Source organism: Esox lucius, chromosome 14 (genome assembly GCF_011004845.1).
Source record: "Esox lucius isolate fEsoLuc1 chromosome 14, fEsoLuc1.pri, whole genome shotgun sequence".
NCBI lineage: Eukaryota > Metazoa > Chordata > Actinopteri > Esociformes > Esocidae > Esox > Esox lucius.
This window is the reverse complement of record NC_047582.1, coordinates 34,596,784-34,611,069: the sequence shown is the minus strand read 5'-3', so window position 1 is coordinate 34,611,069 and position 14,286 is coordinate 34,596,784. Positions and strand designations below refer to the sequence as shown.

At 44.2% G+C, this 14,286-nt stretch overlaps 1 protein-coding gene across 7 annotated transcripts in view; it reads left to right on the top strand.

Annotated features, from left to right (window-relative positions):
- Window positions 1-14,286, top strand: part of lmo3 (LIM domain only 3) — a 53,828-nt gene that overhangs the window by 1,383 nt on the left and 38,159 nt on the right. Inside the window, exons 1-2 of one of the 7 annotated variants that reach the window (XM_020053134.2) lie at window positions 1,690-2,040; window positions 7,015-7,228. In XM_020053134.2, the coding sequence (XP_019908693.1) occupies window positions 7,023-7,228 (206 nt within the window). In that variant the 5' untranslated portion in view covers window positions 1,690-2,040; window positions 7,015-7,022. The other 6 variants (XM_020053132.2, XM_010898986.5, XM_010898983.5 and 3 more) reach the window with 6 other exon arrangements.

Genomic DNA, 14,286 nt, shown 5'->3' with positions numbered 1-14,286 from the left:
TTGGCGTTCTCTCTCATCATGTTTGCTTAAACCCTGTTAAACGAAGGGACTAAAGCTTCTCCCCTGCTTTAAATTGCCTGATTATAAAGATATGGCCGCTTTGAAATAATTCAATCCATGACAAAAGCTAATTACAGGCAGGTAATAACCTGTCAGATTTAATGCATCCCATCACTCAGAACATGCAGAGGAGCTTTTTATGACAAGTCTCATTACCAATCAGTCTTTTAGTGTGAGTCCCATATCACTCTATACAGTCCTGGTCAAAACCAGTGCACTTTATGGAGGCAGTGGTACCAGTTGGGAGTCAATCTCTTTGACTGAGCTTTTGATTGGCATGGTCCTGCATGTTAACTTGACTTCTTCCTCTCGTACAGTCTTCTTCTTCTTCTCTCTCTCTCTCTCTCTCTCTCTCTATCGTATCTTAATCTTCCCATATCTTTCTCTCACATTTCTCTCCGTCATAGACTATATGATTTATTTAAGACAACTGATGGAGGCATTTCTTCCTAGTTTTAACTGTCGTATATATTAAATTAAAGTAACGTTAACTTTGATATCCTGTCATGCGAGGAAAAGCAGTCATGCGAGGAAAAGCTGGCTTTTTGTCTGCGGAGTTGTAGTTATTTAGTGGGTGTGAATGTGTGTGTTTGCGTGTGTTTCCGTGTGTTCGACAACGTTTAATTAATTACAGTTTGGATTTGAATAAAGATGTAGTTTAACTGCCAATCAGTCATGGCGTACAAACGACACTGACAACTGCAGAGCAGGTGCGCATGCCCCTTATTTCATTTATTTAATATAACAGAAAGAACATGGAGAAAGAGTTGAATAAAAACCACGAGACATTTTCAATTTAATCATCCTCTATTAAACCACAGTTTTGCTACAGTAGGTATCTTCGGTCTCACAGCACCCTCCTGCTACATCAACATAACAACATATTGCCTGCAAAACGTGTTTATATCGGATTAACGCTATGTTACTTGTGCTTGCATGATGAGGAAATATGTCCCAGGTCTTGGCCATTTGCTTATGATTGTATTGATTGTAATAGACATCAATAACATATAATCATGTGAGTGTTATGACATGGAATATGACCTATTAACGGTTTGGCAAAGGTCATATAGTGATATTCATGCTCTGACCCTGTCTCCATAAAAAGAGTGGGCCATCAAGGTGATTTTAAAAAAGCATTATTAAATCTTATACAGCAATTAGATGTAACATTTACTAAATGTATATGAGATGAACCAATACAATTTCCAGAGAGAACCGCCATGACATTTCTCAAATATTTAAAGGAGTCCTGGCATCGTTTACTATTGTCCTTTCTTCGGCCAACTTCTTAGACAGTGCAGACTCTACTGACTCTCCACATACATAGAGGAAAGACAGTGATGCATCCCCTGCAATAAACAAACATGGAAACGGTAAGCTCTGAAGTACAGTCGGTGCAATTTCGCGTCTCGTGTGCGCGCCCAAGAATTCAAACAGAAAGATCATTTAAAAAATTGAGTATTTGAGGGAGGGGTAGCGTGGGAGGGGAGGGGTAGCGTGGGAGGGGAGGGCGCTCAGCACGCACGCACGCACGCGCCCGTTAGTCTGCGAGCTGTGGGTAATAAGTGAATGAATGACCTTATCATTGTCATGGTGAAATGTCTCCGTGGAACTGCGGGATTGGGTTTGAAGATAATAAAGCGCAGCTTTACTTTTCCCCCTCTCCAGTAGCTGCTATTGCATAGGCTAACCACGGCTCGGCTCAGCGCAGCGGCGGATATAAGGAGGAACACCTGTAGCTTTTGTTGTCTCTAACAACTGCCTCGTCTCAGCACGTTCATGATCTGATGATCTGTTGATCCACGAGGACCTCATTATTTCGGCACCGAACACCACTCCGCTGGCCAGTCCGTCGTAGAGATATGTCAGTTTGTTGAACTTCACGCACAGAGGGAATATATAGGCAGTTGGATTGTTGAAGCGCGGTGGTGCCCGTTCAGAAGTTAGCCTTCTTACAGCGTAACTTGGTTTAGAAAGGTGAGTTGAGGAGGACGTGTTTTAATAAAAAATATAGGTTTGGATTATATTCACTTTGGCATTAGCCTATATACCCATCGATGACGCACCCCGATGAAAGTGAGTTAATCTTTCAAATTGTTTTTCTTTAATGGAATTATATTCTAGTCCTGTTACGACAGCCTATTATTTCAGTAGTAGCAACCTGGTCTAGTACCTGGTCTCTCTAGTCAGAAAACAGCCTGTCGTCTTTTTGCTGAATTTGTTCGTGGAATAAATGCTTGATTATACTGACCTTTCGTCAAATGGCATGTTGTGGGTTCCAGCCGTGCTCTGGAATTTAGGATCCTTTCAGGTGTTTTCAGTGAAGTGACGTTACGGTTATATTCTTTAGGCCTATCTATATGACCATACACACACGCACACACACACCCACACACACACACACACACACACACACACACACACACACACACACACACACACACACACACACACACACACACACACACACACACACACACATAGGCTATATATATATATATATATATATATATATGTATGTATGTATATGTATATGTGTGTGTGGGTGTGTTTGTGTAAGTGTGTTAGTGTGTGTGTGTAAAACTCTGATTTGTAATGTTCATTCTATTTATCTCTCTCAAAGCTGTCCAATAAATGACTTGGGGTTGTTCCTCTCTTTTTTTCATTGTGATATGAAACAGACTAAAAGTCTCATTAGCCTACTGGCAGGTCCGTATGCGCACTGAAACCGCCCGCTGCAAAGGCTATGCACTGTAGTCTGCTACGCCAACGAGCAAGCTGATAGCACGATAGGATTTGAAGATTAGGGCGCCGCGAAGGGGTAAGCATATGCCTTTGTCATCCGCTGTCATTTGTTCGCTGGCTGCCACTCGCCAAGCTCTCTGCGACTGACTATGCTGTGTGCTGGCTGGCTGGCCGATCTAATTTCATACCCGAGCGCTGTTGTGACAAACGCGGTTTTATCACATCACAGTGTGGCGCTCATTGATAGCGGAGCGGTGACTCTCTCGTCCCTTGTCTCTCCTGTCTTGTTCTTCCTTTGATTTGTTTATTGTTGTTTTTCTTTTCCTTTTATTGTATTTTTTCGCGCGAGGAGGTGGGTTCTTAATTGTAACAAAAGCGAGCCACCCTCGGCGCGAGAACGAAGCGGAGCGTGCGTGCATACAGCTGGCTGCTTGGTCACTTGGCCACAGAGATAATCCAACCAATCGGGAATATTTGGTTCTGCGGCTCGGGCTGATCTCTTGTTGCATGGTGATTCGGGATCCCGAAGAGGGTCAACAAATGCAGAAAAGGGAGAAAAGTTTCGGTAAGAGAATTAGGTTTATTTGAGCTTTTGTTTGTGCGGAGGTTGGTTGTATGCATAAAGAGGTGGCTCGGTGCCAGTATTCATTATTGGTTTTTCGTGCTTTGACGTAATGCGAAGAGCAGAGAGAAGTTACACTGCTTTAGATCGGATGATGTAGAGTAATTTTTGTCTGTATGTAGCTTAGCTTTCGTTCATGCGCAGGTTGTCCGTAGAATAATGGAGACTAAATGTATCTAATCTAAACATTGAACGATTTTAGGGGGAAAAATACCCAAAACATAGCCTAATTGAAATAGGATCTGCCCCGTATGATGTGTTTAGGCTGAACATGGAATAGTTTACAGTACGCTACTTGCTCTACAGAGCAACTAGACACTTAAACTGCTATAAAATGTATGCTCCTCTAATCCCTAATTATAGCCTGTGATTGGCACTGCCAAAAACATGGAAATGTAGGATTCAGGATTGGCCCAGCGCTTGCATTTCGCATACTATTCCAGCACTCTCTTCTCTCTTTCTGTCTTTCTTTCTCTCTATTCTGTTCTCGCCGTCGTGTTGCGAGCTGTGTCGAACATTGAGTTCTCTATAGCAGCAAATCCCTTATTGGCCTTTACCGAGCACTATGCTGCCATGGCAACCGTAATTAAACTGATAACCGGGTGAAATGTCAGCATCTCCGTCTCGCGCAGCTGTGATGTGGTTAAAAGAGGGAATCAAATTGGTACTTTGCGCGCGGCTGTTTGCTCTCTCCCTTTCTGTCGTCACCTCTACGTGCCAGGCTGCAGACAGCATTTTTGCCAGAACCGTTTTTTTCTAAACTTTGATTTAACCTGTGAAGTCGTAGGCTGTGTAGCCTAATTCAGAATGTGCTCATAAAAGCCTAGCTTATCCTACAGTGAATCAGCCAGAAGGATCCTGTTGGCAAAATTGACGTATTTTTGGTTGACGTATTTTACGTTTTGTTCTCATTGGTTAATTAAACATCCGAATTATTGAGTCTATAAGATATTAAAATAGCCTATACAGTCCATGTTTAGGGCTCAGAATGCTAAAGTTATAGGCTAGGCCCTATCAATCGTGTATTTGAAAATATTTTTTTAGTACTTGCAAAATCTGACAGGCCAAATTATTTAGTTGTATATCATTTTACAAACCAACGTTTCAAAATAACGTGGTTTTATTTCACCTAAGAAAAAGTATTTGGACCAATAAGGTTACAGGATTTCTCTTACATTTGAAAACAGGAAGGGACGGGTCCTAACCTGATTTCAGAATGAGTTGAAGGGGACGGAGAGTCGAAACTTCTTTGGTTTGGTTGGTAACGACGGGCGGTCACTTTGAAGTGTTTCAACTGAGAGCTGAGAGCAGACTGTTTGCGGATGAGTGGAAGCCGAGGCCTTCGGAACGTAACTGAACAACGGGCGCAGAACTGAGCCAATCAACCGTGCGCCTCTCACACAATCCAATACGGCCAATTAGAATACCAACTATTTAAAACGAAACGGAAATAAAAATCGGGCCAGCTCATTACCGCAACTGAGAGGCGGCGGGATCCGTTTGATGCGTATCCTTGGTGTTTTATATACCGCACTTTAAAAAGCATTGGTTTGAATGGGATCTGAATGAAAGCTTTCCAGAACCGCATCAGCCACTATTGTATAACTGGTCTTAAAGAATGACCTGGACAGAATTCGTGGTAGGTCCTGTTGGAACATCTAGTGTTTTATGCACCAGTTGTCGTTGTTGTGTTGGCATTGTAGTAAACGGGTGTGTATGCAACACAACACACATAACAACAATGACTTTGCAATATAGACATTAGACACCTGATTTGGAGGGTTAGTAAATAGTAGCTGTCCTTGGATTTAGGTTGACTTTGGGTTAAAATAAAAAAATGTAATCTTTATTCCATGGGTATGATTGATCAATGGCACAACCATACCAAGTCCTTTAATGCTTAAAAACAAAAGGGGTGAATTTGATACAAGTGGCATCTCTTACAGATATTTAAAGTTAATATATATATATATATATATGTATGTATGTATGTATATAGATATAGAAATATGTAGATTGATTGATAGGCTACCTGTAGGTATATACATACATGTAAATTGATACATAACTAGATAGGCTGTCAGCATTTTAAAAGTGTTGCCAAATACTATACCTGTTGGCTATAGTATTTTAGAGGCTGAATGTCATTACTGTCTTTTTTATGTAGCTACTGTATGTACTCCTTACACATTTTGTGATAGCTCTTTTGTTGTAGGACCGGTTAACTTTTTATAAACGTACTTTGTTCTGAGATACATAAAGGAAATAATTGTTTGCAAACAGTATGATAGTCTTTAACACCCCTGGATACTGTTCAAAGATAAACTTTATATGTATATGTGTATGTGTGTATGTGTGTGTGTACGATGCAGTCATGCTCACAGAATCTACACTTTGGGCCAGTGAGAAAGATGCCTAGTATCTGTGTGTGTGGATGTGTTTATGTGTCTGAGTGCATGTGTGTGTGTGTGTTTGTGTGTGTGTGAATAGGGCTAACAAAAGGGAATGGGGGGGATGGGGGTGGAATAGTAATTGTGGGCTGGTTTGAGGCCACATTGTCCCCCGCGGCCTCCCCTCTGCACCCCAACAAAACAGCTTCACACCCCCGCTTAGCCCCCTGACAATACCCAGAAAGCTCCACCACTTAGACCACTCCCCAGTCACACTAGAGAGGATACGAGAGAAATAGTGTGGGATATTGAGAGAGGGTGAAAGAGAGGGTGAGAGAGAGGGTGAGAGAGAAATAGAGTGGGAGATTGAGAGAGGGTGAGAGAGAGGGTGAGAGAGAGAGGACAAGAGGGTGTATTTCTGGAGTAGGAAGACATCAGGATTCATGGCCTCATGTATTTATTTCCTTCTTAGTGTTGGGTCTGTGTGTGTTGGGACTGTGTGTGTGTTGGGTCTGTGTGTATGTTGGGTCTGTGTGTGTGTTAGGTCTGTGTGTGTTAGGTCTGTGTGTGTTAGGTCTGTGTGTGTTAGGTCTGTGTGTGTTAGGTCTGTGTGTTAGGTTTCTGAGTGTGTGTGTGTGTTAGTGTTCTATGTGTGTCTGTGTGTTAAGTCTGTGTGTGTGTCAGGTGTGTTAGTTCTGTGTGGGGTTGTGTCTGTGTTTCTCACGTGTGTGTGAATGTTAGGTCTGTGTGTGTGTTAGGTCTGTGCGTGTTAGGTCTGTGTGTGTGTTAGGTCTGTGCGTGTTAGGTCTGTGTGTGTGTTAGGTCTGTGCGTGTTAGGTCTGTGTGTGTGTTAGGTCTGTGTGAATCTGTCGTTTTAAAAATCAAGTCACTGCATGTCCTTATTTGCTCAAAATGTCCTCTAGTGTGTGTGAGGAGAGCTGTCTTTAGCACTTTGTTAGCGTGTGTGAACGCTAACAGTTAGCAATAGGATTACATGAGCGCTAACATTTGACCAAGCATTGTGAGTGCAAACCGCTAGCGTATGACTATGTGTACCGAAAACAGTTAGCAGAGCGTTACACCATATCGCTCTAACAAAACACAATATTCTTCACACCCCTCTTTTCTCCAGGTACGAAAGCCGTGACAAAATTCAACCACACCTTCTAAATTGCGATTCGTCTCCCCTCCCAGGTATACAAATGCTCTCCGTCCAGCCGGACACCAAGCCAAAGGGCTGTGCCGGCTGCAACCGGAAGATTAAAGACCGATACCTGCTGAAGGCGTTGGACAAGTACTGGCACGAGGACTGCCTGAAGTGTGCCTGCTGTGACTGCCGCCTGGGGGAGGTGGGCTCCACACTCTACACCAAGGCCAACCTCATCCTCTGTCGCAGAGACTACTTACGGTAAGACGCCCCCCCGGGGGGGGGGGTCTGTGGCCCTGGAACGGCTCCTGTTAAACCACGACAATCCACTCGGCTAATGCCTGGTCACCTCAGCCTCTCCCCGGCATGGTGAGGTAGAGACCCGATTTGAAGCGGAGACCTAATTAGCCACTCTGATTCCACCTCGTCTTGTGATTGTCCTTTGTGGTCTGTTAACTTCGCTGGGATGACACTCCCCCGGCGCTGGTTAAAGTCTCACCGCCGGTTTCTTTGCGGTGTCAGGGGGCTGTTACTTCAGTCAACTGTGTATCGAGGCTACAAGAGTTTCTTTGTGATACGGCCCTCAATGGCTCTCTGTTGTGCTTTAATGGAGGTGTTGAGACGTGGAGAGGATGCTGTGTTTCGTTGAGGACCACCCTGCACTCACGATACTCCTCAGTGTCTGCCTTTATCCCGGCTTCGGTCACACTTCCTGACCAGCTGCCTGTTAGGGCCCTACCTGCTGTGTGGCCTCCAGCTGCCTCTTTGAAGGCCTCTAAATAGCTTCAGAAGTTTAGGAAACAATAGCTTCAATACTGTACACTCTAAGAAGTACAGGTTTTTGGAGGGCAATTTAAGGGTTCTTCACGTTGAAGCTTTGGGGAAGCTTTCAAATCATGCATTGTCAATGGTTCGTCCAAAAACTTTGGAATACACCTTTGGGGTTCTTCAAATAGTTCTTTAAGAAATAAACAACAAATTAACAGAGTTCTTTTTATATAGCCTTTAAAAAAATGTACGTGAAGAATGTATAAATGGTTCCCCCACAGTTTCAAAGGAAAGGATCTCGTAAAGACCTTGTCTAAGGATATTTTCTTTCTACTTTGCAAAGGACGTATCTTAATTTAATCATCCTATCAGGAAAGTAGAAATTGTAGTATATTCTAAGTTTAAAATGGCTTGTAAAGTTGGCAAATGATCCCAGATTTGATTTGCCCTTCAAAAAACATCCATAGGTTTTAATCCAAAATCCAAACGTTCTGTTGCTTCAGGATAATTTGTAAGTGTCAAACTGGCTCAAATGAAGACACGCAATCTTCAGCGTAGTGATAAAGTATATAATAGTCTGTCTGTGTGATGTCTGTCTTTCTGTGTGGTGTCTGTCTGTCTATGTGATGTGTCTGTCTGTGTGATGTCTGTCTGTCTGTGTTATGTCTGTCTGTCTGTGTGATGTTTGTCTTTCTGTGTGATCTCAGTCTGTGTGTTGGTCTGTGTGTTGTGTGTTCATTGTTCTGGTTCACAGACTGTTTATATTTATATTTACCTGGTCTTCCTGAGTCTAACAGACTGTCTGTCAGTCACCTGGTCTCTCTGAGTCTAACAGACTGTCAGTCACCTGGTCTCTCTGAGTCTAACAGACTGTCAGTCACCTGGTCTCTCTGAGTCTAACAGACTGTCTGTCAGTCACCTGGTCTCTCTGAGTCTAACAGACTGTCAGTCACCTGGTCTCTCTGAGTCTAACAGACTGTCTGTCAGTCACCTGGTCTCTCTGAGTCTAACCGACTGTCTGTCAGTCACCTGGTCTTCCTGAGTCTCAAGGTTTTCCTCATAAAAAACATAGGTATGACACATGCACGCAGGTTTAGCCCCTGGTGTTCATGTATGAAACAAGTATGTTCAACAAGCTCATAGAGGGCCTGGGGATTTTTTGTAATCAAAGCATGTATGTAGCAACTATGTTACATGCTTATGTTCTGTCAGCTGCTCTTTGGGCTCCCTGAGGGATGCCGTGGGCCCTGGGCCATTTTCACGGCTCGCTGGACCCCTGGTGCATCGAAAACCACACAGCACCTCAATTTCTGCGCGTCGATGAGAGGGCCTTAGACAAAATGCTATGGGGAGGCACTGCTGTAATACAGTCAGTGGGGCGCAGATTATCTTCCAGATTAAGGCTCATGACAGGGTCACACCAAGCCTGGTATTCATACGAGGTCATGGGTTTCGGAGGGAGACGTTGTGGTGAGTGTGTGTCTGTGCGTGTATGTGTGTGTGACAAGGCGGTCAGAAGGGTTTTGTTTACACCCTCAGAAACACATTGTGTTCTGCATTTCATCACGCCTGAACAAACGGCACTAACACCCATCATTTTTTATGAAGTTGATATACTGCACGGAATCCCCCTCTTTTCAAAGCTTTGTGTGCAAGTGACACATTAAGAACTATGTGTAAGAATAAAAAAGAGTGAGATGCATACGAGAACGATATGAAATGTGTTAAAAGCAGGGGTTTGAACGCAGGTGTGGTGGTAACATCCCATTATGCTAAGGGCTGCGTATGAAAGTTATTGGCGGGGTGTACACTGTTTTTAAAAAAAATCTTGGATGTTACTTGTATTTCATTATTATTATTGCAGATGCAGTCTGGGATTTTTGCAAAAAACAAAAAAAAATGAAACCTATCATTTTGGGCAGGATGTGCAATATGCCATGTTTAATCTAGAAAATGAAAAAGTAAAAAAAATAAAGAATCACTATACCTCAATTAGTCATGGAAAACCAGTGGTCCTACGCCATTTAATGAATCTTTAATAATAATAATAATAACAATAACATTAGTGGTAATAACACTTCGTACCTGTATATTGTATCTCTATCTCTGCCATCTAGTCTATTTTCTGTCAGTATTGGTGGAATAAGCTAGCTGGGCAAGCTAAGTAATAGACCAAAAATGAGTCCCAATTATAGCCTCCTTTCATGTGTAGTGCACACTTCTCACCACAGTCTTACAGGTCATGGGCAGGACTAGGGCCCTACGTAGAGAATAGGCTGCCATTACGGACCGGTGCCAATTCCAGCATGTTATTCTGTCATCGTCGGAGTTCAAGGTGACTGGATTGATTTGATGCTTCGCTATCAGCCGAGTGACACACACACACACACACACACACACACACAACCGCAGAACTCCACTCCTCATCTGATCTGATTCTCCGAGCAACAAAGAAACCAACCAAGCCTGCGTCTGAGGCAATCAATGCCAGGACGCAATGAAAATCCCAACACACACACACACACACACCAAAACCTGCACGTACACGAACACACACAGACAGGCACACAACCTAAAATAATATATTTGTTATACTTATCTTGTGAATGTAAACTCATTCTAGAGCTTGAATGGTGTGGGCATGTTGCATTTGGATGGATGGATGGATGAATGGATGGATGATGGATGGATGAAAGCAGCGATAAAAGGAAGATGAATTCGCTCTCCATTTGATACATTCTGTTAAAAAGTAAATTATTCTATCCTTCATTATACCCCTCCCCCCACCCCCCCCCACCCCACCTCACCCCCCCTGTCACCCCCTCTCAGGATCAACGTGGCGATGCTAAGCAGGGCGTGATGCTATTAAAGCAGACATCTCCAGGGTTAATAGAATTCTTCAGGGGTCTACACCACTGCGTCCGTGTCCCAAATCCCACCCTGTTCCCTATTCAGGGGGACTATGTTCGACCAGGACCCGAGGGAGCGGCCCATGGGCATCTGGCCGAATGTAGTGCAGTGAATAGGGAACAGGGCGGCGTTTGGGACACGGTCAACGAGCGATGGGATCCCCCCCGGTAGAGATATAATAATCCCCCCCCCCCACCCAAAAAAATAAAATAAATAATACAAATTAAATAAGGAAAGAGAAAACCTAGCTAGGTCTCGTATGTTCCCAATCGCCCCCCAATTCCGTCCATACTGGACTACACAGGGATTAGGTGCCATTTTGTGTCATGTTTCATGGTGACCAGTCTCTTTGTCATGTTTCAGAGTTAGCTAACGATGTTGGGTTGAATTGGGGTTTGATTAGGATTTGATATTAAACCGATCATCTGACTTTATGCTCCGGAGGTTGAGGTGGGGAAGACAGGAAGGTGTTATCTCTTTTTGCTTGATTGATGTCGTGGATCGATTGTGTTCTAAATTGCATCCTATTCCCTTCCCTCTGCACTAGGCCCCATAGGAAATCTAGTGAATAGTGTGTAATTTGGGAATTGTTCTTGTTTCTTGTCTCAGGAGGAAATGTTGTAACCTCCATTTTATCAACAAATGAAAGGTTTTATACCAAAGCGTCTATTGATGATAGTGGTCTTATTCTACATCCGATGTCATTCCCTTTATGCTGTCAATATTTTCTTAAATTCATTGCCGTAGCGACGCTCCTGATAAGGGTTTAAAGCCCCAACTAACAGAAAGAGATATACAGACAGAGAGATAGAGGACATTCGAATGAATTTCAGCAGACCTCCTGATTGAAATAAAGAGCTGTCTGTATACCAGGCGACACCGTATTCTAGGGCTTTGGTCAAAAGCGGCGCACTAGACAGGGAACAGGGGTGCCATTTTGGATTCAGACCAGAATGTTACCTACAGACAAGCACCAACCCCACCTTGCTGTTTGCCAAGGCCGAGCGGTCCGCCGCCAGTGAAAAGCTGTTGGGCAATCGGTTAATGGAAAACTGTAAATTTCAGGCATCCATTTTAAAGAAGGCACCGGGGAGAACACTTATTTATTTATCTATGTATTCATTCATTTTTTTAATCCAACTTCAATTTTCCTCTACACTGGGTTTACTAAGATTGTAAATGCAAGCAAACACACAGCGCCAGCCGTCAACACAGTACAGGATTTATTACCAACGGTTTGGAAAGCTGGATATCAGGGAAAGATAACCAACCCGTGTCCCAAACGGCAGCCTATTCACTACAGCTCAGCCTATTCGCTAACAGCAATAGGGCCCTAGTCTAAAGTAGTCTACTTCATAGGGAAGAAGGTGGTGTTTGGGGCAGACCCTCAGGTAGGGAATGCAGCAAAGTAAAAATCGCTTCTATTCCTTTTCATTCAAATCAAACTTTGTGGTTCACAGGCCACCATAGATAAACACGTATGCAGATAAACACACATGTAAATAAAAAGCTGAAACATGTATCTCGCTTTTAATCTCTCACACCATTTGTGATGCATAGAGTCAGTTTGTGTGACATAGGTGGAGATTACTGGAACTTCTTGTCCACTTACTGGGCAAAGTGTAAAGTGCTATGGAGTTAGCCTGTGTTTTAGAACCCAGTGAGCTGGTGTTCTAGAACCTAGTGAGCTGGTGTTCTAGAACCTAGTGAGCTGGTGTTCTAGAACCTAGTGAGCTGGTGTTCTAGAACCTAGTGAGCTGGCGTTCTAAAACCTAGCGCTTACCTTTGTCTTTAGTCTCTTAGACAGATTGTGAATTGTGGATCTTATTTGAATAAGGTGTGGTTTGATCGGTTGTTTCTTTTATCACGTTTGCTATGCCTAGCTTATTGATATTAAAACAGGAGAGAAACTCAATCTTTTTTAATTATTTACCTCTTTTCTTCATTGGTGAACCTGGAGGTGTTGACTGGAGAGGCACATGGGATTGTGCAGGGTTGCCATTAAGCAGGGTTTGATGGGAATTCCATCTGGGATAATGCTGTCTTCTCCCCACTGTGACTGTGATGGCACCTGGGAACGGGACGGGCATTACAGATAGGGTTTAGAAGGACTTATTGGGGATTTTTGTTTTTGAAGAATGCTGTTATAAGGGAAAGTTTACTGTATCTACAGCACACACACACACTCGCACACGCACGCACGCACGCACACTCGCACACGCACGCACGCACGCACACATGCACACACCCACACAAATACACAAAAAATATAAATGATTTTGATCTTGTCCATATTCAACTCATCCAACAACACACTTTACCTTCTTCTGAGAATCCCATCAGACTGAGAACACTCTCAAGGTTCAGGAAGAACAGCACATTCAGAAGCCACGCCAATGAACTGCACCGTCTCTTTAGACAGTGTAATAAGCCTTTTGTGCCAAAAGAAATGACATTCAGTCTACAACTCAGTCATAGAGGCCCCTAACAGACCTAGTGTGTGTGGCTGTGTGTGTGGCTGTGTGTGTGTGTGTGTGTGTGGCTGTGTGTGTGTGTGTGTGTGGCTGTGTGTGTGTGTTGGGCAGAGCGGGAGACAGCATGCATCTCAAATAGCGTCCTATTCCCTCCGGAGCGCACTACATCTGACCAAGGGCCTATTAGGCAGGGAGACAAGGTGTATTGAAACCGCAATTGCATCCACTCTCTGGGGTCCTCGTTACAATAGGACCACTCACCTCAACACACACACACACACACACACCCAACCACTCATCTTACAAAGAGGCCTCTCTTACTGATGGCGTTAATGGGGATCAAGGTAGAATGCAGCACTCAGTCCATCAGGGAACAATATGAGCACTTACCTCTCACGCACAGACACACACACACACACACAGACACACACGCAAACACACACACACTATACACACACACACAAACACACACACTATACACACACACACACACTATACACACACACACTATACACACACACGCACACACACACAAACATGCACACACACACACACACACACGCACACACACACACACACACACTATACACACGCACCCACACACGCACACACACTATACACACTCGCACACATACACACACACACACCTCTTTGCGTAGCACTGCGGTCCTCTGGTTCTTCATGGTGGTTCCTGCCTGTGTCAGCCTTCCTGGTTGCCTGGCCCCCCTTCAGGGTTCTGTGGGTCCGGTCACGTTGGAGCCCGGCGAGTCCCTGGGAAGAGCACTAGGCAGGGAACAGCGGGGCATTTGGGAGTGGCCATATTGGTCCCTTCTCCCACTGGGACCGCGGCCTCACTGACCAAGTTGACTGGCTCCTTCCACCCGGCTTCTGATCCAGGGTCCTGCGTCACAAATGGCCCCCTTGTTCACTTCCTCAGGGGACCCTGTAGGGGGACAGGGTGCCATTTGAGTGAGGTGACCTCACGCGCCGACAGTTATTAAAAACAACATGCAGTCCAGCAGGCTCACCTTGTAGCGCTGCCACTGATATTGTGTCTGTGGTTGTGTGTGTGTGTGGCTGTGTGTGTGTGTGGCTGTGTGTGTGGCTGTGTGTGACTGTGTGTGTGTGGCTTTGTGTGTGTGTGTGTGTGTGTGTGTACACAGACAC